At 44.3% G+C, this 25,423-nt stretch overlaps 2 protein-coding genes, 2 long non-coding RNA genes and 2 other non-coding genes across 12 annotated transcripts; 3 read left to right on the top strand and 3 right to left on the bottom strand.

The window, feature by feature from the left end:
• The first annotated feature begins 4,744 nt into the window (after positions 1-4,744).
• Positions 4,745-4,863, top strand: LOC142393121 (5S ribosomal RNA). Its single transcript, XR_012771741.1, has one exon. It is a non-coding gene; the product is annotated as a 5S ribosomal RNA (ribosomal RNA).
• Positions 4,864-5,161: 298 nt separating this feature from the next.
• LOC142392404 (5S ribosomal RNA) lies at positions 5,162-5,280 on the bottom strand. Its single transcript, XR_012771058.1, has one exon. It is a non-coding gene; the product is annotated as a 5S ribosomal RNA (ribosomal RNA).
• A 445-nt stretch (positions 5,281-5,725) lies between these two features.
• Positions 5,726-14,580, top strand: LOC142391885 (uncharacterized). 3 transcript variants are annotated; one of them, XR_012770621.1, is made up of 6 exons: positions 5,728-8,241; positions 8,671-9,288; positions 9,390-10,679; positions 10,765-10,911; positions 11,120-11,296; positions 14,383-14,580. It is a non-coding gene; the product is annotated as an uncharacterized LOC142391885 (long non-coding RNA). The 3 variants fall into 3 exon arrangements; XR_012770620.1 differs by having other exon boundaries at positions 11,109-11,296; XR_012770619.1 differs by having other exon boundaries at positions 5,726-8,241; positions 10,765-11,296.
• LOC142391884 (uncharacterized) lies at positions 6,276-12,231 on the bottom strand. Of its 2 annotated transcripts, XR_012770618.1 has the most exons (11): positions 12,165-12,231; positions 11,524-12,062; positions 11,096-11,423; positions 10,157-10,961; positions 9,787-9,996; positions 9,387-9,667; positions 9,159-9,266; positions 8,912-9,064; positions 8,657-8,809; positions 8,388-8,469; positions 8,155-8,230 (listed from the first exon to the last, which is right to left on the bottom strand). XR_012770618.1 is itself a non-coding variant. In XM_075478069.1 (10 exons), the coding sequence occupies exons 2-10, from the start codon at positions 11,982-11,984 to the stop codon at positions 7,196-7,198; spliced, it is 3,534 nt and encodes a 1,177-aa protein (XP_075334184.1). In that variant the 5' UTR covers positions 11,985-12,062; positions 12,165-12,231; the 3' UTR covers positions 6,276-7,195. The 2 variants fall into 2 exon arrangements, 1 of the variants encoding a protein (XP_075334184.1); XM_075478069.1 differs by lacking the exon at positions 8,388-8,469 and having other exon boundaries at positions 6,276-8,230.
• Positions 14,581-14,684: 104 nt separating the features above from the next.
• On the top strand, positions 14,685-23,510 carry LOC142391886 (uncharacterized). 3 transcript variants are annotated; one of them, XR_012770624.1, is made up of 6 exons: positions 14,685-17,171; positions 17,601-18,218; positions 18,320-19,609; positions 19,695-19,841; positions 20,050-20,226; positions 23,313-23,510. It is a non-coding gene; the product is annotated as an uncharacterized LOC142391886 (long non-coding RNA). The 3 variants fall into 3 exon arrangements; XR_012770623.1 differs by having other exon boundaries at positions 20,039-20,226; XR_012770622.1 differs by having other exon boundaries at positions 19,695-20,226.
• LOC142391883 (uncharacterized) lies at positions 15,206-21,161 on the bottom strand. Of its 2 annotated transcripts, XR_012770617.1 has the most exons (11): positions 21,095-21,161; positions 20,454-20,992; positions 20,026-20,353; positions 19,087-19,891; positions 18,717-18,926; positions 18,317-18,597; positions 18,089-18,196; positions 17,842-17,994; positions 17,587-17,739; positions 17,318-17,399; positions 17,085-17,160 (listed from the first exon to the last, which is right to left on the bottom strand). XR_012770617.1 is itself a non-coding variant. In XM_075478068.1 (10 exons), the coding sequence occupies exons 2-10, from the start codon at positions 20,912-20,914 to the stop codon at positions 16,126-16,128; spliced, it is 3,534 nt and encodes a 1,177-aa protein (XP_075334183.1). In that variant the 5' UTR covers positions 20,915-20,992; positions 21,095-21,161; the 3' UTR covers positions 15,206-16,125. The 2 variants fall into 2 exon arrangements, 1 of the variants encoding a protein (XP_075334183.1); XM_075478068.1 differs by lacking the exon at positions 17,318-17,399 and having other exon boundaries at positions 15,206-17,160.
• Positions 23,511-25,423: the final 1,913 nt, after the last annotated feature.

The raw sequence follows: 25,423 nt of genomic DNA, 5'->3' as shown, positions 1-25,423 counted from the left end.
TTATGTGTTGTCGTGTCAACTGGGAGAAACGGCGTTTTAGGTTCTTAAACGTCACATTATGCGCCAGAAAATGCTTAACGTCATGCGAGCGCCTTATGTTTACAGTTTGTTTGGCTACTGATCAGGATTATCATGGATGATGTTAAAGTTGTACTAATTTTTACGTTTGTGCAAACGATTCTGGCCTTATTGCATTTGCCACCAAAAACCTGCTCGCACAGTTCAAAATAGAGGAGCACCACTCTTCCGTGGCCGCTCCTGCATCCAGTATGCACTGACTGTCTATATTTCCCTCTTATTGCCTTCAGTTTTGTTGTGATATTTGCTCGCGTTATCTCCTCCTTCACATGAGGAAAGTCCTCGATTCTGAGGATTTTAATTGGCTTGCATGGCTTTATTCGCGCTTGACGGCGTATTTATGCGGGTTGATGTAAATGACACGATGTTGTGTGCACGATGTTATTATTGAAAACGGAGGGGGGGGAATATTTGTTTCTCTAAATACCCGGCTATGTGTAAATGTGGCCTGAGTCTACCTGTCTATATCACCGATGAGGAAATCCTGGATGAGCTGCCTGGATGGGGCGTAGAAGGAGCTCCAATCACCGATGGGACCAGGTGTCAGGTTGAAGGTGTGGAGGGAGGACACGGATGCGGACTTTTCAAAAGAAGGTAAATTTATTAAACAAAAACAAAGTACCAACATAAAACGCGGCTGAGCCGGAAAAAAACGTAGCTGTGGACAAAAACAAAACAAAGAACTTAACACGGCATGGATAAATACTTAGCTTGAAAGAACGAAGTGGAACATGGTAGCATGGCATGGGTTTACCAACTTGACTTTCAACAAAGATCCGGCAAAACTGAAAGGGGAGGCAGGAAACTAAATAGGGAGTGAGAGTGATAGGGGAGTGAGTGCAGCTGAGGGAAAAAAAACACAGGTGAAGTGAGTGAAACTGATAAACAGAGTGCAGGGAAACTAAAAATGGCAAAAACTAAACATGGAGTGACACAAACATAACCTAAAACATGAAACTAAAAACGTGAGTCCATGGGTGTGACACCAGGTGTGTCAGGGTACAGTTTACTGACACGCTGCAGTCTCTCTGCTACTCGGTTAGATTCAACACAGCTGCAGGAACAGTTTTTTAGTGATTCATGATGGACAGATAAAGGTTTGTAGGATCTGTTTGCTGCCGGGGAACATCATCCCAGAGAGCCCAGACTATTAATGCCATAAATGTGGTCAGCAGAGAGTGTATGTGGGGAGAAAAGATGTGCAGTTTGCTGCAGTCTGTCCTCCAGCTGCTTTTGGAAAGATATGAGTTCAGACAGCGAGGTGTGGGACTTTTCCTGTCTGACCCACCAGAGGATCTCTGATGAGATGAGGAGCAGGGAATGGGGGAGGCTCGAAAAACGGGTCTTACCCCGGAGCCCACAGTGATAAAAAGCACTGCCGCTCAGGCTTCGGAGAAGCGGAGGGCTCAAAAAAGGGGCTCCACCGCAGATCCGAGGGAGGGGAGACACACAAGGGCTCCTGCTCCTGAGAAAAAGCCCAAGCTGCAGAGCTGGCCCAGGATAAAGAGGGGGCAGAAGAAGAGGCAGAGGTGGAAACGTGTGGAATCAGCTGCGTCTCACAATGTGAATGAGCAAAAAGGAAAGCAGCCGACGCCTGCAAATAAGCCCCCTCTGAATGATGAAGGCTCGCCTGATCACAGCTCCGTGCACCATGGACATGCTTCCTGGGATCCGACTGAAATGCAGTTCCAGGTGGTCCAGGTCAGAAAGAGGGTCAGTCAGGAAAGGCACACACAGAAATCTGAACGGAAAACAAGAGCAGACTGCACATCTTCCTGCTGCTCCCTTTGCTTTTATATTCCCTGAATGTAGTGAGCCTGAGGAGGAGGGGGAACAGGGAGGTTTGTTCTCTGGGATATGAATTAATTAAATGGAAAACATCAAATAGTTTCATTATAGGAGATTTAAATGTGGCGCTCTCTGTGATGGATGTTTCTGCTGCAAATGTTTTTAAAAATGATGCTCGCCGTACAGCCCTGATAGATATTATTAAAGGGGGAAACTTAATAGATAGAAACATGGGTTTGGGTGGAGGAGGAGGAAATGGAGACGAGGTGTCTGGTCCAGGTGTGGTAAAGGTGGAGGTGGTGGGCTGCTCAGCCGTGGTCTCCGTAGACAGCTGTCTCCCTCTGCTGCCTCTGGGGCCTGGTGCTGCTCCCTGAAGAAGTGGAGAACTGGATGGAGGAGGAGGAGGAGGAGGAGGAGGAGGTGGAGGAGGAGGAAGGACCTGTGCCTCGTCTGCTTCTGGGAGGAAGGGGGACCAGTCCCCTCGCCTCTGTTCAGTCCGGCGTCGCCGCCGTGGCTTGAGCTGATGGAGACGGCTGTGTGGGCACAGCCTGAGTGGGTGGGGCTGCGTGTACCTGTGCCTGGGTGGTGGCCGGGCCTGCCTCTGAGAGAGAGGGGAACTGTGGCAGATCCTGGATGTTACAGTTCATGCCCTTCTCATAATGCTGCTGCAGGAGGATCATGGCAGTGTGTTCCCAGTTTTTTGCACGACCTTCTAGCAGCAGCTGGGTGGCGCTGTTGGGGGAAGCTGGCCCAATGAGGGTGGCCAGGCTCTCTGTGGTCTTGGTGATCATGGGGATTGAGTCCAGATCAAAGACGTTCTTAAGATGGGGGGCAGATTTAATCAGGCGTTGGATGATCCGGACCTTGTGTGTGATGTCCGGATCATCAGACATCCCTCTCATCTGAGGTCGGGTGTCATTGTTGGCATTGTGCCTGCAGGTGGGTTGCTGGCGTGACTGACACTGGTTTCCCCGTCCCCTGGTGTGTTGTTGCTGGGGTCTGTACCTGGGGACTGCGTTGCGGTCAGGCTGGCCGTGGCGGTTCCAGCTGGGCGGGTTGTGACATGTGCTGACTAACTCATATACTATATAATATATTATATTAAACCTCTCTAACTATCCTTACTCCTTTCCCATCCCATAAAAACTCATTCACCTTCCTCTCCATCTACTTCAACACTCTCTCAGGCACATCCAACACATTCATCACATATCCAATCTTGCTCATAATTAACGCATTCACCACCACCACCTCCCCCCTCAATGTAAGCCCTCTCCTTTTCCAAAACTCTAGTGTTTTTAACGCTGTTCATTATCCCTTCATACTGCATATCACAGGGAAGGAACAAGGAGACCTATCACTCACCCCTCCCCATCATCCACACACTTCTTTATGTTGCCGACTTCTCCCCTCTTCACTAAAATAGCCCCCACTGTTATTCCCATACATTTCTCCCATCCATTCCTTCTTAACCTCTCTCATGCACTCCTCGTCCCAATGTGTCTCTTGCACACACATAATATCCCCGTCACACACCTGCCAGGCTTGTATGACTACTGTCATACATGACAGACAGTACTCTCCCCCCTCCAGGGTTTCAAACTTAGTCGAATACGGCAGCGATTGTACTTTGTCATTAAATTGTACTTTACAAAGTTGCGTGCCGTCAGCCACGTCTGTTCCTGGCCATTTCCTCCTTTTTATCAGTGAAGTTGCCTTCACCCCCAAGTTGCTAGTTTATGGCAAATGTCCTCGTCAGTGATGTACGGGGTCAAGTTGAGAAAGGATACAACCAGTTTGTTGCTTCTTACTTCCTTTGACATTATCTGCACTCCCTTTAATAAGAAGCCGTCCATGAGGCGCGCCCTGCCTTTCCCGTCCTGCATAGTTATTACATATGCGCTCTTTGCCTTTATTGTGCAGGCAAGAACTATTCCTCAGTTTTCTTTAATGCCTCTCAGCAACTCCATTAGTGTCACTTTGTCTGGCCCTGCAAGCTCCACAATCACTGTCAGCTCCTTTTTGAAGCCGCCATCTTTCACTTTTTCCCTTTCATTCTTCATATTCTTTATTCCATTCAAAATCGCATTCCTACTTCCAAATTTCTGCATTCACTTCTCCATTCATTCTCACTTTCTCTACTGCATTCTCGTTTTCTCCTGTATTCATACTTTCATTTACTCATAATCTCTCTCTTTCTCACCATCATTCACTCGCCTGTCATCCGTCAGCCATTCTCCATTGTTCAGTACCGTTGTCGTTTGTCGTTCCATGTTTTCATTTGCCATGTTATCCATCCGATCACAAAACACACGAAAAGAGGACGTTCCCCCAAACAGCGAAGCTGCTGGGGGAATAAAACAAAACACACAACTATACAAACAAATCTAACTCACACACGATCAGTCAAAACACTCACCAAACACTATCACTCACTCTTTCAAACGCACGCGCTCTCCCTCAAACAAATTGCTGCAGGGCACCGACTGTCACAAGTGATCAGGGCGGTGTGGCCGCAAGCCACAGTCCCTGTGACAAATATATGTTATATAGGTGCTGGAACCATACGTTTCCCCTATTTTATCAGAGAGTTTGCTTGAGAGGCTGCTGCTGAGCCTGCACATTGACTTCCCTGATGTGATTGTTCTCTGCAGCTGAAAATGGGACTCTCAGATAACTTAGTGTCTGTCAAAAGCCTCTGTTCCCTGTGTGTAGTTTTGTGTCCGTTGTCATATAGAGAAACCAGGGAAGCTCAATCCCACGACATGCTCATAAACTGCGTCTTCTCTAAACACTATCGTTCTATTTTACAAGTCGGAATACAATAACAGATTCTGTTTCAGAATCTATAAAGAGCTGGTTTGTGATTCCATTGCTGGCTTACGGCCACACCACCCTGAACACGCCTGATCTCGTCAGATCTCAGAAGCCAAGCAGAGTCGGGCCTGGTTAGTACTTGGATGGGAGACCGCCTGGGAATACCAGGTGCTGTGAGCCTTTTGGCTTCTCCAGGCGCATGCAGTTTGGCTACGTCAAATGCAAAACTAGTCCCTGTTTGACTTTTTGGAACTTGTCCTTTCTCAGGACAAAGTTAAATGTATGACGATCAAAGCCAACAATGGCCTGGGACATCTCAGCAGATCCAGGATCAGCAACATGGAGACTGAGAGCCAAACAGAAACAGAGGTGTGTGCCAACCAATCAGCAGCAGCCCAAGCTGGTTAACTTCCTGGTGTCTGTGTGGCACACGGTGATGGTCAGATGTTACATGCAGGCCGCAGAGAGAAGAGAAAAAAGCTTACAGCACCTGGTATTCCCAAGCGGTCTCCCATCCAAGTACTAACCAGGCCCGACCCTGCTTGGCTTCCGAGATCGGACGAGATCGGGCGTGTTCAGGGCGGAGTGGCCGTAAGCCACAGTCCCTGTGACAAATATATGTTATATAGGTGCTGGAACCATACGTTTCCCCTATTTTACCAGAGAGCTGGCTAGAGCTTAACCTGTTGTAGTTTCAGTGAATGTGATCAACACTCTGCAGCTGGCGTATTTAAGGTGATTTCTATAGTTTATATTTAAAAATTCTATAATTTATATAACTTACGAATGAGGATATAACGATGCAGCTAACAGCAAAGCTACATAGAAGGAAAAGCATCAGCCAGGCTCTGTCAGAGGAGACAGTGTAGAAACAGAGTGCAGGCATAGAGGGAAGTACAGGTTAAGTGGGAGATTACATTTCTACACCTGAACAGGGACTTGAACCCTGGACCCTCAGATTAAAAGTCTGATGCTCTACCAACTCCGCTAAAGCTGGGGAACAATAGTCTGTTTGGGGGGGGGAAGAAGAAGGAAAGAGGGGGAAGAAGGGGGAAGAAGGGAGAAGGAAAAAAATGAAGGAAAAGAGAGGAAATTTTGAGAAAATGAGAAAAAATGAAAGGAACTTGTAGTTATTTGTGTCTCTGCTGTCCATCACAAGTAAAAGAACACATATTCTGGTCTATTCATTTGAGAAAACTAACCAAACATGACACTTTACTGTACAATAGCATAGGAGGCTCTTGATCCAAAGGTCGCTGGTTCGATTCCACCATTGGAACATGACGCCTGTAACACAAACTACTACCAAGTGTGATCAAATGTAACTAAATGTACTTTTAAAGTGATTTCTGAATTAAGTACTGCAACAATCGTCTTCTATGAATGAGTTTGCATGTTTGCAGAAAAAACTGAAGACACTCACTGAAATGTAACAAATTTATTACTAATTTCACACACACAAACACTCACAAACAAGTGTGTGAAATTAAACCAGAAAACCTGAAGCAATAAAAACAGGAATAAATTAAACAATTAAAAGTAGAAAAAAAAGATAAATAACCTAAATAAAATAAAAGCAATATATAAAATGTTTAAATTTAGGAAATATTAGAACAATAGTAACAACTTGAAATAGAATAAATAAATGATAAATACCAAAATAAAATAAATACAATAAATAAACAAAAATGGAAAATATTTAAACTTAGAAAATTTAGAACAAGAAACAATTTAAAATAGAATAAAAAAAGATAAATAACCAAAACAAAATAAGTAAAATAAATACAATAAATTAACAGAAGAAGAAAATAAATTTTAAAAAAATTAGAACAGATTTTTTAGATACACCGATCAGCCTGGCCACTGACAGGTGAAGTAATTAACAGATTGCCTCATAAAAGGTGCATATATTAGGCCGCCAGTGAACCTCAAAGTTGACGTGTTTGACGCAGAAAAAATATAGGCAAGCACCAGGATGCACCCCCAGCAGAGGCAGTGGGATGCAGCAGGATAATACGCCCTGCCATGAATGATTCAAGAACAGTTTGAGGAACACAACAAGTTAAAGGTGTTGACATGGCCTCCAAATTACATCCAACCAGCCATTTTGGAGCTGGAGCCTGTCCCAGCTGACTTAAGGCGAGTGGCTGGTTACACTCTGGACAAGACAGCTCATCACAGGGTACACTGAGACAAACAACTATTCACATGAACATTTTAGTCATCTATTAAGTGCATGTCTTTAGACTGTGGGAGGAAGCCCCTGCAGACATGCAAAGAATAAACAGCCCCCACATAGAAAGGCCCCAAATTTCCTAGATCTCAATCCAATCGTGGGATGTGTTGGACAAACAAGTCCGATCCAAAGAGTAAGTATAAGTAAAATAAATACAATATATTAACAAAAGAAGAAAATAAAAGAAGTTAGAAAAATTAGAACAGGAGTAAATGAAGACATTTCTTTTCTTTTGAAACTATTTACATTATATTATATACATATTGACAAAGAATGTCACACCATTTTTTTTTCTTCCCTCTTTCTCCTCATCTCCTCCATCCATTCTTCCAGTGGCATTCTGTTATTTTTGGGACAGTATATACTCCCATAATACTGCCCATGACCATTTTCCTTTATGCGCGGCAGGTGGCACTGACGGCATTTGTTTTTTTCAACCGTTCGGGTGTAAGCTCTCCGGGTCGGCGGTGGTGAGGGCAGGGGGCCAGACGGCACAATCTGTTTGTTTCCAGCAACAAACGCAACTGGCACAAAGAATGGGCTGGCGTTTGAAAGAACAGGAGCTGGAGGTGGTGGCTGAATGAATAACTGCCTTTGAGCTGCTGACCTCCGCTTATCCACTGCCTGTCCAACTGTACTGCGGGGCAAGTGGTACTGATGGTGGGGACCAGGCCGTGGAGGTACAGCAGGAGGGCGCACTTGCGCAAGTGGCAGAGGCCTCGCAGCAATGGGGACAGAGTCAGGCAGGTTGACCCCTTGCAGCAGAATGCCACTGTCCTGCCTCTTCAGTCTCTTATTGTGCCACTGAGTCAGTGTTGTTTGATTAATATCAAACAACTGCAGAGTAGTGCTCTGCATCACTGTGGCATTCCCCAGAACCAGCTGCCTGATCTTGCTGTAGTCAGTCAAAATCAAAGTCCATCTTGTCAGGCTGGAAGTGCCCTGTTTTTTGGGGCTCTTGTGAATGTTACACAGCTTGACACATATGGACTCTACAAGGCGACTACAGTCTGGCCACTGGGCAGGAGATCCTGAGGATGCTAAAACGCAGCGTGTTGTGCTCTCCACACCAGGTGTAAATTCAGGTCTCTTTTTAGAGCACCTGAAACGTCCTGTGGTAAGGCGCACCTGATGACGTGCAGCATATGCCACCCGTTGCTGGTCGTACGGCAGAAGGTTCTGCCACAGTGCTACTATTGTACTGGCCTGCTGATTGCTCATTGTTTGACCAGTTTCTGTCCTCAGACCCACCAAATATTCTGCCAGGCTATCCACTCTGTCCATCCCTGGGATGCCACGCTCATCAACAGCCTGGAAAAGAGGTAGGAGTATACATCAAAATTAAAACACAATAACACAACTAGAAAAGTACAGCTGTCACAGTCCAACAGTCACAAAACACTTACCAACTACTGTAGGATGTTCTTCTAATCAGACATATGGATATGGATCAGTGTTTTTGTGTTACCTTGACATGTTTTGACTGCATCTGATGTCTTCCTCAGAAGAGTCACCTGATGTTGCTGTGATGTGTCTTCTCAGCTGATTTTCTGTGTAACATCAGCTGGTGTGACACATCACAGCAACATCAGGTGACTCTTCTGAGGAAGACATCAGATGCAGTCAAAACATGTCAAGGTAACACAAAAACACTGATCCATATCCATATGTCTGATTAGAAGAACATTGGTGATTATTAAATTAAGTCTTAATGAACTTCACTGAACTAAGACTTACCGCCTGTTCCACAGGTGCTGCTGGAGCCAAGGTATGTGCCCCAGAGGGACCAACAGTTGCTGTGGGGAGAGTGGCTGGTTGGATGTTAAGGGGGGGGGCAGAGGCTGTTCTGGAGGTGACAGCTGTTGGTCCAGAGGACAGGATGTGCTCAATCTGTTAAATGTAATAAGACAATTATTAATATCAGTGATATATAATACATTGACAAGCAGGACATTAAGACCACTGACACCTTTTTGATGCAAAAAGACTAACCAGTTGTTTCTCAGGGGCTGCTGGGGTGGCGGTGGCCATTTTTGACCCAGCTGTAGCTGCAGCTGCAGCAGCAGAGGTAGTCATTCTGAAGGCGGTGGAGAGAGGAAGGGCAGAGGCTGCACTGGTGATAGTGGCTGACTGGCCAGAGGACAGCTGAAAAAAAAAATAGAAATAAAAAATAAGAAAAAACATATTACATCATATTACAAGTGCAACAAATGATATGTCACATAATAAGAACACTTACCAGCTGTGACAGTTCGGCAGGCGTACTTGCTGGGAGGCTGGTGGAAGTGTGGAGAGCAGGAGCAGAGCAGGTAGCTGATGGATCAGAGAGTGTGGACTCATGCACAGGCTGTAAAATGTAATACAAAAAGGTGATTATAAAAATGCATTCAATTGGACTTCATCTTTTTGCATAATTACTTTATTAGTATGTATTTATTTACTATAATTATAATTCTATAATTATTACCAGTTGTTGCTCAGGTGCTGTCAAGGTGGAAACAGCCGGACTAGGGGAGGGCTGGAGAGAGGTGGGAGTTGGAGTCGAGCTGGTGGTGACAGGGGCTGGATCAGACAGGTCCAGCAGCTCTACGGTGGGGTCTAACCCACTTTCTTCAAACCCCTCATCTTCCAGCTCCTCCTCAGTGCCTACATCTTCCAGCAGGGCCTCAGTTTCCTCTGAGTCAGGATGTACATCCTGCAAGGCCTTTCCGGTCTGGCTGTACAGGTAGTCCATGCCAAGAAGCTCACCTGGGACAGGTGAGAGAACAATAGAGGGTGGAAAATTCACTTTCAGAAAATGCATTAAAAAGATGAATATATAGTAAATATAGCAAATAGCTTCATCAGGATGAAAAGCTTAAACTTACCAGTGTAAACAGCAGGTGGCTGAAAGGACGGGACAAGGTGCCTTCCAAAGACCTTGACACTGAGGGTGTTGACGCAGTGAACAAGGTCTCCAGAATAACTCAGCAGGGGGGCAGGCTTGACTGCTAGAGATGCAGCTTCTCGGTCCTGGTTCCACCTGTTCAGTCCTTCCAGGAGGTACAGCTGGAAATTTAAACTGTTGGCACTCGTTCCTTAAGATAGTAGAAAGGTAAACACGATGATACATTTATTTGTTGTGTTTGGTCATCTGAAAATTATTAATTGTGCCACTGTTTCCAGGGTAATGGTAATGACAAACAACAGAATTGCGATGTTAAAGAATCTTACTGATGAATAATGATTCATACTGACCTGGAATGAACCTGTTCACATGGAGGTGAAAGGATTCCAACGATGTGGACCCTCTGGCACACCTGTAGTTTGGCAGGACAATGCCTGCCTTGGTGGTGGTACCAGTCTTGGTGTAAAGCAGCACACCTGGTTCGTCCTGTATGCACTTCACGTGCCTCTGTTGGACTTGCCAGATGTGCTGCATCCTTTCGTGGTCCAAAAGAGGGACACCAAGAAAATCCCTGCCCTTTGCCCCCATCAGTTCATTGAGGAGCTGCTCAATCATCCCCAATGTCTGCCGCTCTCCTCTTGTCTGCCTCCTGCAGTGCAGTGCCAGCTCGTCTTTGCTGATGCGCTGATCGACGAGAGTGTCAGTGATGCCAGGGATGCCTTCCTGTCTCAGCTGCTCCCGCTTGGCCTGACGCAGCAAGGCAACATCTCCTCTGTCCCACTCGAAGATGCAGCTCGACAGCTTCGCCATGAAGACAGGGTACAAAGGATGAGCATCCTTTGTACACCCTGATGCCAGTCGGCGCATAAAATGGTAAATGTCCAGCTTGATTATGAGGTCTGGCCACCCACCAAATCTCTCCTTCAGTTTGGTCTGTCCTCTGCCCTCCCGACAACAGTCACAATCGACGTACAGCAGCTGAGGTGGAGCCACTCCGGCATTACTGTACCTGGAGATGAGGCCAGTTGCCATTCTGTCCAGGGCAGGACCCTCCTGAGCAGACAGGACACTGATCAGGATTTGCCCTCTCTCATTGCTTACAGAAGTAAGCCACAAGGCTGTCCCCTTAGCAGTGCCTGAGAGCTTCTTGGTGATCTGCAATAGCACAGAAAACACAGTGAATGCCTAAATAAATTGTTGAATTTGTATCTGAACATCAGGGTTATAATTATGTATTTATTTTACATGTATTTACTGAATTTCACAGCATTAGCAGTTAAAATACTTACCTTCTTTGTGGAGTCCATTTTTAGGATACTGCCAAAGGTGGACGTTATGCTGGCTTTGATGTGGTCCAGCCTGCACAAAATGTCCCGCCCATACACAGCCAGCATCCATCGGTGCGATGGAACATCCACAGGCTCAGGGGGATCCTGGAATGTTACGGGAAAAAGGCTTGGCCTGGCAGCAAAGTCAGAGCAAGCTCCAAGGTAACGGCAGAGGCGCTTAAGCCATTCCTCGCTGTGGTTCTCCCTCAGCTGTCTGACCAAGCGGGTGGGACTGTTTCCAAGGGCCCTCTCCCTCAGGAAACGGATCACCCGCACATCACAAGCGAATCTGTATAAAACAAAGGAAACGAGAGACCGAATGAGACAAACATCAAAACCTTCTAATTTCTTGATAACAAACTAAGGCAAAATTATCTACGTATACTTACTTTCGAGTCAGAATCAATCTGAACTCCAGCCTGTGAGCCAAGTCCAGCTGGTCCAAGACTGTCTTGCTGGAGGAAAGATATGTTGTCTTGCAACCAGCTGAACTGCACCAGAGAGTCTCGGTGATCATCAGGTAATACCTGTCCACATCCAGAATGTGTCGGGCTCTCTTGTGAGCTCCATAGCTTGTGAGCTGTGTGCCACAAGCAGGACAGGACAGCCTGACCTTCCACAGATGGTATGGCATCCACAAGAGAAGCCGGTGATGGAAAAAGCGCTCTGGAGTGGGGACTTGATGATAAATAAGGGACGGCTCTGGTGGATCATACCACAGTTTTAGGTCTGTGCGCAGACGCTGGTTCTTCCACAGGGCTGCTGAAATCCACTTCTGGTCTTGCGGTGGTATTGTCTTCAGCAGCTTTGTGGGCAGCCAGGCAGCATCTGAAACGTGTGGAATCTCCATATTTTCAGGAAATGGCGAGGTGAGAGGAGCAGAGGGGGTTCCAGAGGATACACAGGAGGAGGTGGCAGATGACACTTCCTATTTTATGTAAAATAAAATAAAATAAGGTAAATACATAGATATGATAACAATCTACTTAAGAGCAGTTCCTGTTTCAAGTGTAGTAGAATATCTTCTTACAACTGTAGCAGTGGAGGGCAGAATGGAAGGAGCTGGTGATACAGGAACAGGAGAGGGAGGAAGAGACAGAGGAGAGACAGTTTGCAGGAACAACTTGGAACTGCGGCCAGGCGGTGACAATGTTCTTTTGGGTGGGCTGATGATGAGGCTGGATATGTCAGAGGTCTGAGGGAATAAAGGCACAGTTCACAATATAGGATAACCTTAGATGATAACGAATGAATGAATGAATCTATCCATTATTGGTATAGCAGTCAATAAAACCAGATCATTTCAACATGAAACGGATGCATGAAAGTCCCACTATAGTTACTGCTACATGAAAACAATAACAGTGTATGTTTTTTAAAATCAAAGTCAGTCTATGTATCATTCTCTTTACATTACCTTAGATGAACGCTTCCCAGCCGAACTTAGGTTTGGCTTCAACATGGCACCATGAGAGCCACCAAACCGTGGCTTTGTAAACTGACAAAAAGAAAAAAATGACCTTCACTGGGGCTTTGTACATTTTTTATAGTTGAGTATATTAATAACATCAAGATAAATATCAGCATAAGTAAATCCTCATTACTTACTGATGCCAAAGTCAAAAGGGGCCTTCTAGGTTCACCAGCAGGTGAGGGTCCTGACTGTACGGTCCCAGCAGATGACAGCCCTGGCTGCTGTGCCACCGTACATGAAGGTCCAGCAGATGAAGGCCCTGGCTGCTGTGCCACCGTACATGAAGGTCCAGCAGATGAAGGCCCTGGCTGCTGTGCCACCGTGCATGAAGGTCCAGCAGATGAAGGCCCTGGCTGCTGTGCCACTGTACATGAGGGTCCTGAGTCAGGGAGCGAACTGGAAGGCTACAGGTTCACAGAGAAGATGAAAAAATTGTAATACTACAGAATTCAACACCAGCACGTCATAATTATATGAGAAACTTCTGATACCTTCTTTGCATGGAAACCACAGTTACAGCTCTGTGCACCTCCAAACAGTGACATTTGTCCCCTCGTCTGCATTGGGCATTTCTCAATCTGTATTAATGTTTGACAGCGAATAAGAAGGTGTTCCGTTTAAATATGTCATAGCTTTACATTTAATATGATACACATATCACTCTGTCCAGGTTTACCTTCAGATACAGATCATGCCACTTTTTCTGCCGAGGTGCTGGTCTGTTTCCTGCCTCAGAGGGCCAAACGCCTGAGGCAGCAAATCTACGAAGGCGGCGTATCCACTCCTCCTCTCCCATGGCCCTGTGCTTTTTTTGTTTGCAAGCCATCTGCCATTAACAGGGAAAGAATATTTATACCAAAACGGCTAATATTTATTCATAAATATGAACAATGTGCAATATTTTTAACTTACTAATATACATATATTTATGCACACACACAAGTTCTTACAGTCACACAAGCACACAGCTAATTATTAACAAAGAGCAGTAGTCTACATATTATATATTTATTACAACAGAAGTGAATACTACACAGATTTCATTCATCATACCGTAGCTTATTATCAACTAGTACTAATAGAAGCAGTGCATATTGAAGACTTTGGTGAAGTGAATACTACCAGTAGACAGATTTAATTCGTACTGTAGCTTATTATCAACTGGTAGCAGTGCATAGTCAAGACTTTTGTGACAATAGAAATGAATACTATACAGGTTTAACATACTGCTATACGTTACGAATACGTTCGTTATACGTTATACCGATGCCGGTAACCGGGGAGGGGGCCAGCATTACCGTTAGTCGTTGCTCTTGGAGGAAACTCGCACATAGAAAAAGTCCAAAAGTGGTCAAAATAAGTTTCACAACGGTGACTGCAACAGTATGTGACGATGATGGAGACGATACTGAAAAGCCAAAACAAAATGGCTCTAAAAGTCACGTTTGGACACGTCGACGGCGATGCGACGTCAACGTCGTTTCTTTTTAACCGTAATTTCTCTTTTTAATATATCATTAATATTTGCCTAGCTACCTAGCTAACTTAATACAATATTATAACGAGTGTCTGAGTATTATAACGAGTGTGTTTCCTTTTGGCGGCGAATGAAAAATCAATTTAATGTTAACGTCTGGGGAGGCAACGGCAGTCGTTTCTGTTATCGTATTTTTTTATTTATTTTTTTCTCTCTATAATACATATTTCACACCGACCAAGTTAGATAGTTGACAGAATACAATGATATTAGCGATATATTTACCTTTTTCCACAGCTTTCGGTAAAGACATTTGAAGTTCGGCGGGATGAATTTTTGGAGAAGCGGCATCGTGATTGGCTGTCAGAAAGATGGAACTTCTGGGCTGCGATTGGTCCGTCCCAGCAATGTTGGAGAAGGACTACTGTGATTGGCTGACAGCAAAGATGGAGAAAGATGGAAATGGGCCAACGTGATTGGAGGAGATTATACAGACGCTCGGTCTCCAGGCCCTATGAAAGCTGGGGAACAATAGTCTGTTTGGGGGGGGGAAGAAGAAGGAAAGAGGGGGAAGAAGGGGGAAGAAGGGAGAAGGAAAAAAATGAAGGAAAAGAGAGGAAATTTTGAGAAAATGAGAAAAAATGAAAGGAACTTGTAGTTATTTGTGTCTCTGCTGTCCATCACAAGTAAAAGAACACATATTCTGGTCTATTCATTTGAGAAAACTAACCAAACATGACACTTTACTGTACAATAGCATAGGAGGCTCTTGATCCAAAGGTCGCTGGTTCGATTCCACCATTGGAACATGACGCCTGTAACACAAACTACTACCAAGTGTGATCAAATGTAACTAAATGTACTTTTAAAGTGATTTCTGAATTAAGTACTGCAACAATCGTCTTCTATGAATGAGTTTGCATGTTTGCAGAAAAAACTGAAGACACTCACTGAAATGTAACAAATTTATTACTAATTTCACACACACAAACACTCACAAACAAGTGTGTGAAATTAAACCAGAAAACCTGAAGCAATAAAAACAGGAATAAATTAAACAATTAAAAGTAGAAAAAAAAGATAAATAACCTAAATAAAATAAAAGCAATATATAAAATGTTTAAATTTAGGAAATATTAGAACAATAGTAACAACTTGAAATAGAATAAATAAATGATAAATACCAAAATAAAATAAATACAATAAATAAACAAAAATGGAAAATATTTAAACTTAGAAAATTTAGAACAAGAAACAATTTAAAATAGAATAAAAAAAGATAAATAACCAAAACAAAATAAGTAAAATAAATACAATAAATTAACAGAAGAAGAAAATAAATTTTAAAAAAATTAGAACAGATTTTTTAGATACACCGATCAGCCTGGCCACTGACAGGTGAAGTAATTAACAGATTGCCTCATAAAAGGTGCATATATTAGGCCGCCAGTGAACCTCAAAGTTGACGTGTTTGACGCAGAAAAAATATAGGCAAGCACCAGGATGCACCCCCAGCAGAGGCAGTGGGATGCAGCAGGATAATACGCCCTGCCATGAATGATTCAAGAACAGTTTGAGGAACACAACAAGTTAAAGGTGTTGACATGGCCTCCAAATTACATCCAACCAGCCATTTTGGAGCTGGAGCCTGTCCCAGCTGACTTAAGGCGAGTGGCTGGTTACACTCTGGACAAGACAGCTCATCACAGGGTACACTGAGACAAACAACTATTCACATGAACATTTTAGTCATCTATTAAGTGCATGTCTTTAGACTGTGGGAGGAAGCCCCTGCAGACATGCAAAGAATAAACAGCCCCCACATAGAAAGGCCCCAAATTTCCTAGATCTCAATCCAATCGTGGGATGTGTTGGACAAACAAGTCCGATCCAAAGAGTAAGTATAAGTAAAATAAATACAATATATTAACAAAAGAAGAAAATAAAAGAAGTTAGAAAAATTAGAACAGGAGTAAATGAAGACATTTCTTTTCTTTTGAAACTATTTACATTATATTATATACATATTGACAAAGAATGTCACACCATTTTTTTTTCTTCCCTCTTTCTCCTCATCTCCTCCATCCATTCTTCCAGTGGCATTCTGTTATTTTTGGGACAGTATATACTCCCATAATACTGCCCATGACCATTTTCCTTTATGCGCGGCAGGTGGCACTGACGGCATTTGTTTTTTTCAACCGTTCGGGTGTAAGCTCTCCGGGTCGGCGGTGGTGAGGGCAGGGGGCCAGACGGCACAATCTGTTTGTTTCCAGCAACAAACGCAACTGGCACAAAGAATGGGCTGGCGTTTGAAAGAACAGGAGCTGGAGGTGGTGGCTGAATGAATAACTGCCTTTGAGCTGCTGACCTCCGCTTATCCACTGCCTGTCCAACTGTACTGCGGGGCAAGTGGTACTGATGGTGGGGACCAGGCCGTGGAGGTACAGCAGGAGGGCGCACTTGCGCAAGTGGCAGAGGCCTCGCAGCAATGGGGACAGAGTCAGGCAGGTTGACCCCTTGCAGCAGAATGCCACTGTCCTGCCTCTTCAGTCTCTTATTGTGCCACTGAGTCAGTGTTGTTTGATTAATATCAAACAACTGCAGAGTAGTGCTCTGCATCACTGTGGCATTCCCCAGAACCAGCTGCCTGATCTTGCTGTAGTCAGTCAAAATCAAAGTCCATCTTGTCAGGCTGGAAGTGCCCTGTTTTTTGGGGCTCTTGTGAATGTTACACAGCTTGACACATATGGACTCTACAAGGCGACTACAGTCTGGCCACTGGGCAGGAGATCCTGAGGATGCTAAAACGCAGCGTGTTGTGCTCTCCACACCAGGTGTAAATTCAGGTCTCTTTTTAGAGCACCTGAAACGTCCTGTGGTAAGGCGCACCTGATGACGTGCAGCATATGCCACCCGTTGCTGGTCGTACGGCAGAAGGTTCTGCCACAGTGCTACTATTGTACTGGCCTGCTGATTGCTCATTGTTTGACCAGTTTCTGTCCTCAGACCCACCAAATATTCTGCCAGGCTATCCACTCTGTCCATCCCTGGGATGCCACGCTCATCAACAGCCTGGAAAAGAGGTAGGAGTATACATCAAAATTAAAACACAATAACACAACTAGAAAAGTACAGCTGTCACAGTCCAACAGTCACAAAACACTTACCAACTACTGTAGGATGTTCTTCTAATCAGACATATGGATATGGATCAGTGTTTTTGTGTTACCTTGACATGTTTTGACTGCATCTGATGTCTTCCTCAGAAGAGTCACCTGATGTTGCTGTGATGTGTCTTCTCAGCTGATTTTCTGTGTAACATCAGCTGGTGTGACACATCACAGCAACATCAGGTGACTCTTCTGAGGAAGACATCAGATGCAGTCAAAACATGTCAAGGTAACACAAAAACACTGATCCATATCCATATGTCTGATTAGAAGAACATTGGTGATTATTAAATTAAGTCTTAATGAACTTCACTGAACTAAGACTTACCGCCTGTTCCACAGGTGCTGCTGGAGCCAAGGTATGTGCCCCAGAGGGACCAACAGTTGCTGTGGGGAGAGTGGCTGGTTGGATGTTAAGGGGGGGGGCAGAGGCTGTTCTGGAGGTGACAGCTGTTGGTCCAGAGGACAGGATGTGCTCAATCTGTTAAATGTAATAAGACAATTATTAATATCAGTGATATATAATACATTGACAAGCAGGACATTAAGACCACTGACACCTTTTTGATGCAAAAAGACTAACCAGTTGTTTCTCAGGGGCTGCTGGGGTGGCGGTGGCCATTTTTGACCCAGCTGTAGCTGCAGCTGCAGCAGCAGAGGTAGTCATTCTGAAGGCGGTGGAGAGAGGAAGGGCAGAGGCTGCACTGGTGATAGTGGCTGACTGGCCAGAGGACAGCTGAAAAAAAAAATAGAAATAAAAAATAAGAAAAAACATATTACATCATATTACAAGTGCAACAAATGATATGTCACATAATAAGAACACTTACCAGCTGTGACAGTTCGGCAGGCGTACTTGCTGGGAGGCTGGTGGAAGTGTGGAGAGCAGGAGCAGAGCAGGTAGCTGATGGATCAGAGAGTGTGGACTCATGCACAGGCTGTAAAATGTAATACAAAAAGGTGATTATAAAAATGCATTCAATTGGACTTCATCTTTTTGCATAATTACTTTATTAGTATGTATTTATTTACTATAATTATAATTCTATAATTATTACCAGTTGTTGCTCAGGTGCTGTCAAGGTGGAAACAGCCGGACTAGGGGAGGGCTGGAGAGAGGTGGGAGTTGGAGTCGAGCTGGTGGTGACAGGGGCTGGATCAGACAGGTCCAGCAGCTCTACGGTGGGGTCTAACCCACTTTCTTCAAACCCCTCATCTTCCAGCTCCTCCTCAGTGCCTACATCTTCCAGCAGGGCCTCAGTTTCCTCTGAGTCAGGATGTACATCCTGCAAGGCCTTTCCGGTCTGGCTGTACAGGTAGTCCATGCCAAGAAGCTCACCTGGGACAGGTGAGAGAACAATAGAGGGTGGAAAATTCACTTTCAGAAAATGCATTAAAAAGATGAATATATAGTAAATATAGCAAATAGCTTCATCAGGATGAAAAGCTTAAACTTACCAGTGTAAACAGCAGGTGGCTGAAAGGACGGGACAAGGTGCCTTCCAAAGACCTTGACACTGAGGGTGTTGACGCAGTGAACAAGGTCTCCAGAATAACTCAGCAGGGGGGCAGGCTTGACTGCTAGAGATGCAGCTTCTCGGTCCTGGTTCCACCTGTTCAGTCCTTCCAGGAGGTACAGCTGGAAATTTAAACTGTTGGCACTCGTTCCTTAAGATAGTAGAAAGGTAAACACGATGATACATTTATTTGTTGTGTTTGGTCATCTGAAAATTATTAATTGTGCCACTGTTTCCAGGGTAATGGTAATGACAAACAACAGAATTGCGATGTTAAAGAATCTTACTGATGAATAATGATTCATACTGACCTGGAATGAACCTGTTCACATGGAGGTGAAAGGATTCCAACGATGTGGACCCTCTGGCACACCTGTAGTTTGGCAGGACAATGCCTGCCTTGGTGGTGGTACCAGTCTTGGTGTAAAGCAGCACACCTGGTTCGTCCTGTATGCACTTCACGTGCCTCTGTTGGACTTGCCAGATGTGCTGCATCCTTTCGTGGTCCAAAAGAGGGACACCAAGAAAATCCCTGCCCTTTGCCCCCATCAGTTCATTGAGGAGCTGCTCAATCATCCCCAATGTCTGCCGCTCTCCTCTTGTCTGCCTCCTGCAGTGCAGTGCCAGCTCGTCTTTGCTGATGCGCTGATCGACGAGAGTGTCAGTGATGCCAGGGATGCCTTCCTGTCTCAGCTGCTCCCGCTTGGCCTGACGCAGCAAGGCAACATCTCCTCTGTCCCACTCGAAGATGCAGCTCGACAGCTTCGCCATGAAGACAGGGTACAAAGGATGAGCATCCTTTGTACACCCTGATGCCAGTCGGCGCATAAAATGGTAAATGTCCAGCTTGATTATGAGGTCTGGCCACCCACCAAATCTCTCCTTCAGTTTGGTCTGTCCTCTGCCCTCCCGACAACAGTCACAATCGACGTACAGCAGCTGAGGTGGAGCCACTCCGGCATTACTGTACCTGGAGATGAGGCCAGTTGCCATTCTGTCCAGGGCAGGACCCTCCTGAGCAGACAGGACACTGATCAGGATTTGCCCTCTCTCATTGCTTACAGAAGTAAGCCACAAGGCTGTCCCCTTAGCAGTGCCTGAGAGCTTCTTGGTGATCTGCAATAGCACAGAAAACACAGTGAATGCCTAAATAAATTGTTGAATTTGTATCTGAACATCAGGGTTATAATTATGTATTTATTTTACATGTATTTACTGAATTTCACAGCATTAGCAGTTAAAATACTTACCTTCTTTGTGGAGTCCATTTTTAGGATACTGCCAAAGGTGGACGTTATGCTGGCTTTGATGTGGTCCAGCCTGCACAAAATGTCCCGCCCATACACAGCCAGCATCCATCGGTGCGATGGAACATCCACAGGCTCAGGGGGATCCTGGAATGTTACGGGAAAAAGGCTTGGCCTGGCAGCAAAGTCAGAGCAAGCTCCAAGGTAACGGCAGAGGCGCTTAAGCCATTCCTCGCTGTGGTTCTCCCTCAGCTGTCTGACCAAGCGGGTGGGACTGTTTCCAAGGGCCCTCTCCCTCAGGAAACGGATCACCCGCACATCACAAGCGAATCTGTATAAAACAAAGGAAACGAGAGACCGAATGAGACAAACATCAAAACCTTCTAATTTCTTGATAACAAACTAAGGCAAAATTATCTACGTATACTTACTTTCGAGTCAGAATCAATCTGAACTCCAGCCTGTGAGCCAAGTCCAGCTGGTCCAAGACTGTCTTGCTGGAGGAAAGATATGTTGTCTTGCAACCAGCTGAACTGCACCAGAGAGTCTCGGTGATCATCAGGTAATACCTGTCCACATCCAGAATGTGTCGGGCTCTCTTGTGAGCTCCATAGCTTGTGAGCTGTGTGCCACAAGCAGGACAGGACAGCCTGACCTTCCACAGATGGTATGGCATCCACAAGAGAAGCCGGTGATGGAAAAAGCGCTCTGGAGTGGGGACTTGATGATAAATAAGGGACGGCTCTGGTGGATCATACCACAGTTTTAGGTCTGTGCGCAGACGCTGGTTCTTCCACAGGGCTGCTGAAATCCACTTCTGGTCTTGCGGTGGTATTGTCTTCAGCAGCTTTGTGGGCAGCCAGGCAGCATCTGAAACGTGTGGAATCTCCATATTTTCAGGAAATGGCGAGGTGAGAGGAGCAGAGGGGGTTCCAGAGGATACACAGGAGGAGGTGGCAGATGACACTTCCTATTTTATGTAAAATAAAATAAAATAAGGTAAATACATAGATATGATAACAATCTACTTAAGAGCAGTTCCTGTTTCAAGTGTAGTAGAATATCTTCTTACAACTGTAGCAGTGGAGGGCAGAATGGAAGGAGCTGGTGATACAGGAACAGGAGAGGGAGGAAGAGACAGAGGAGAGACAGTTTGCAGGAACAACTTGGAACTGCGGCCAGGCGGTGACAATGTTCTTTTGGGTGGGCTGATGATGAGGCTGGATATGTCAGAGGTCTGAGGGAATAAAGGCACAGTTCACAATATAGGATAACCTTAGATGATAACGAATGAATGAATGAATCTATCCATTATTGGTATAGCAGTCAATAAAACCAGATCATTTCAACATGAAACGGATGCATGAAAGTCCCACTATAGTTACTGCTACATGAAAACAATAACAGTGTATGTTTTTTAAAATCAAAGTCAGTCTATGTATCATTCTCTTTACATTACCTTAGATGAACGCTTCCCAGCCGAACTTAGGTTTGGCTTCAACATGGCACCATGAGAGCCACCAAACCGTGGCTTTGTAAACTGACAAAAAGAAAAAAATGACCTTCACTGGGGCTTTGTACATTTTTTATAGTTGAGTATATTAATAACATCAAGATAAATATCAGCATAAGTAAATCCTCATTACTTACTGATGCCAAAGTCAAAAGGGGCCTTCTAGGTTCACCAGCAGGTGAGGGTCCTGACTGTACGGTCCCAGCAGATGACAGCCCTGGCTGCTGTGCCACCGTACATGAAGGTCCAGCAGATGAAGGCCCTGGCTGCTGTGCCACCGTACATGAAGGTCCAGCAGATGAAGGCCCTGGCTGCTGTGCCACCGTGCATGAAGGTCCAGCAGATGAAGGCCCTGGCTGCTGTGCCACTGTACATGAGGGTCCTGAGTCAGGGAGCGAACTGGAAGGCTACAGGTTCACAGAGAAGATGAAAAAATTGTAATACTACAGAATTCAACACCAGCACGTCATAATTATATGAGAAACTTCTGATACCTTCTTTGCATGGAAACCACAGTTACAGCTCTGTGCACCTCCAAACAGTGACATTTGTCCCCTCGTCTGCATTGGGCATTTCTCAATCTGTATTAATGTTTGACAGCGAATAAGAAGGTGTTCCGTTTAAATATGTCATAGCTTTACATTTAATATGATACACATATCACTCTGTCCAGGTTTACCTTCAGATACAGATCATGCCACTTTTTCTGCCGAGGTGCTGGTCTGTTTCCTGCCTCAGAGGGCCAAACGCCTGAGGCAGCAAATCTACGAAGGCGGCGTATCCACTCCTCCTCTCCCATGGCCCTGTGCTTTTTTTGTTTGCAAGCCATCTGCCATTAACAGGGAAAGAATATTTATACCAAAACGGCTAATATTTATTCATAAATATGAACAATGTGCAATATTTTTAACTTACTAATATACATATATTTATGCACACACACAAGTTCTTACAGTCACACAAGCACACAGCTAATTATTAACAAAGAGCAGTAGTCTACATATTATATATTTATTACAACAGAAGTGAATACTACACAGATTTCATTCATCATACCGTAGCTTATTATCAACTAGTACTAATAGAAGCAGTGCATATTGAAGACTTTGGTGAAGTGAATACTACCAGTAGACAGATTTAATTCGTACTGTAGCTTATTATCAACTGGTAGCAGTGCATAGTCAAGACTTTTGTGACAATAGAAATGAATACTATACAGGTTTAACATACTGCTATACGTTACGAATACGTTCGTTATACGTTATACCGATGCCGGTAACCGGGGAGGGGGCCAGCATTACCGTTAGTCGTTGCTCTTGGAGGAAACTCGCACATAGAAAAAGTCCAAAAGTGGTCAAAATAAGTTTCACAACGGTGACTGCAACAGTATGTGACGATGATGGAGACGATACTGAAAAGCCAAAACAAAATGGCTCTAAAAGTCACGTTTGGACACGTCGACGGCGATGCGACGTCAACGTCGTTTCTTTTTAACCGTAATTTCTCTTTTTAATATATCATTAATATTTGCCTAGCTACCTAGCTAACTTAATACAATATTATAACGAGTGTCTGAGTATTATAACGAGTGTGTTTCCTTTTGGCGGCGAATGAAAAATCAATTTAATGTTAACGTCTGGGGAGGCAACGGCAGTCGTTTCTGTTATCGTATTTTTTTATTTATTTTTTTCTCTCTATAATACATATTTCACACCGACCAAGTTAGATAGTTGACAGAATACAATGATATTAGCGATATATTTACCTTTTTCCACAGCTTTCGGTAAAGACATTTGAAGTTCGGCGGGATGAATTTTTGGAGAAGCGGCATCGTGATTGGCTGTCAGAAAGATGGAACTTCTGGGCTGCGATTGGTCCGTCCCAGCAATGTTGGAGAAGGACTACTGTGATTGGCTGACAGCAAAGATGGAGAAAGATGGAAATGGGCCAACGTGATTGGAGGAGATTATACAGACGCTCGGTCTCCAGGCCCTATGAAAGTGTGTCTGAGTGACAGCTGACATCTGAAACACTTCCTGAGTCCAAAGCTGTGACGCTGTTTTCTGAACAAACGCCTGGTTGATGTGAACTTGTGTTGCAGCCACTGAGCATAAAGAAGAAGGCCTTCATGGAGGGAAACAGGGAGTTAAGGAGGAGTGTGGAGAAAAAAGGAAGAGAGCAAGTCGGTGGGAAACTCTCTGCAGCAGAACAGTGTGAGGGATGTGTGGTCAGGAATGGAAAAGCTCACAGGCTTTGGGATAATGTGGGATCAGACAGATGGAAGAGTTCAGACAAACTCAGCATGCTGCTGCCTCCTGCTACAGACCTCACATCCTCCATGTACCAACAGCTGCCCTGTCACACCTCAGCACATCTACATGAAACTATCACATCTATAGGAAAATAAACTATCGCTCATCTGGATACAAACAAAAGAGATGATTGTGGATTTTAGGAGGAGCAGCAGTCAGCTGAACAGCGTCTCCATCCTCGGTGAAGAGGTGGTTGAGGATTACAGATACCTGAGGGTTCACCTGGACAGCAGACTGGACTGGAAATGCAACACTGAGGCTGTCTACAAGATGGGACATTCAGTAAACTATTCCTATAACTGTATGTATGCTAACTGAGTTGGCATGGGTTGGTGCACTAAACACATGTTACAGAGTTTAATATTTCTGCATCTTTTAGTAAACACAGTAAAGAATGAGTGTATATTTCCAGCCAAATTCCCAATAAAGCTGCTCTCATCCACATATTTTTCTGTTTCTTCTGTCAGACGGCTAAACTGAAAATCAGCCCATTAAGACTACGTGTCAACTCGTGGTCACTTAAAGCATGTCCAGACTGTCGCTCTGCTCTAATAAAATCCTGATTTCGTTCTGAATGTCCTGATCAAGATAAAAATATGTAACATACGGAACAAAAAGCATCCATCTCCAGCTGAAAACATGAAACCTGCAGACTACACATAAAATGTTCCACTGGGGACACCGACCCAAGTTGGTTATTAGCAGGAAATTTCATAAATATCCTCAAAACCAGTTTTCCTCAGTGTGCAGACTTCAGGTTTTTGTTTTAAGTTTTGTACAAAGAAAATAGACTCAAATGTAACCTCTCTTCTATGCATATTCAGAACTTATTTAAATCTCTTCCAGAAAAACTCTTGTTTTGATTGTTTTCTTTAAAATAAAGATTTTTAAAAAGCTAATTGACCATGTGCTCTGTTTTACATATAACATCAGTTATAGAGGTAAACACGCAAAGTTAGCATATTGACGGGTTTCAAATATATGTTTCAGTGGCGGCCGTGCTTTGGCTCACTGGGCCTTCAGTGCGGGTTTACCGTCCATTCAGAGTCGCTATTTAAATCTGTCCTGAGTGCCCACATGGATCTGGATCTCACTAACCGTGCTGTATGCCAATAAACACAGAGAGACAGCTGTTAGAAGACTTTCTTCTGCAGGTTTCCTTCTGATTTATTTATTTTTAAACACATATTCAGCAGCAGGATGTTTATTCATCAATTAGCCTACTAATAATGAACTATGAGAGGCATTTCACGTGTTGAGAGCAGCTTCCATTGTTATTGTTATTATTATCACGAATATCAGCAGTTCAGAATATTTGATCATTTATATTTATAATATAACATTTATACATGTAAATAAAATACATAATACTCACAAGAGTTCCTGATTATTATCTATTTATGGACATAACACTGAGATGCTCCATATGTTAGTCCATTGTTGCCCGTTAACTGCAGCCTTGCACCTTTCAGCAGCAGCTGTTACCGCTGAGCAATCAGTTCCCTCTGCACTGAGGATCATATGAAAGCAGCTCCTGCAGCTTCAGGTTAGTGTCACAGGGCTCTGAACTTTGTGT

The sequence above is a fragment of the Odontesthes bonariensis genome, chromosome 11 (genome assembly GCF_027942865.1).
Source record: "Odontesthes bonariensis isolate fOdoBon6 chromosome 11, fOdoBon6.hap1, whole genome shotgun sequence".
NCBI lineage: Eukaryota > Metazoa > Chordata > Actinopteri > Atheriniformes > Atherinopsidae > Odontesthes > Odontesthes bonariensis.
This window is presented reverse-complemented; position numbering and strand designations above follow the sequence as displayed.

Excerpts from the sequence above, each read along its gene's own strand:
- LOC142391884 (XM_075478069.1), bottom strand. The coding sequence starts at position 11,984 with ATGGAGATTCCACACGTTTCAGATGCTGCCTGGCTGCCCACAAAGCTG. Across the intron at positions 9,267-9,386 it reads CAGCACCTGAGCAACAACTG|CCTGTGCATGAGTCCACACT; the intron begins GTAATAATTATA and ends TACATTTTACAG. Across the intron at positions 8,810-8,911 it reads CAGCCCCTGAGAAACAACTG|ATTGAGCACATCCTGTCCTC; the intron begins GTTAGTCTTTTT and ends TACATTTAACAG.
- LOC142391883 (XM_075478068.1), bottom strand. The coding sequence starts at position 20,914 with ATGGAGATTCCACACGTTTCAGATGCTGCCTGGCTGCCCACAAAGCTG. Across the intron at positions 19,892-20,025 it reads AAATGGACTCCACAAAGAAG|ATCACCAAGAAGCTCTCAGG; the intron begins GTAAGTATTTTA and ends GTGCTATTGCAG. Across the intron at positions 17,740-17,841 it reads CAGCCCCTGAGAAACAACTG|ATTGAGCACATCCTGTCCTC; the intron begins GTTAGTCTTTTT and ends TACATTTAACAG.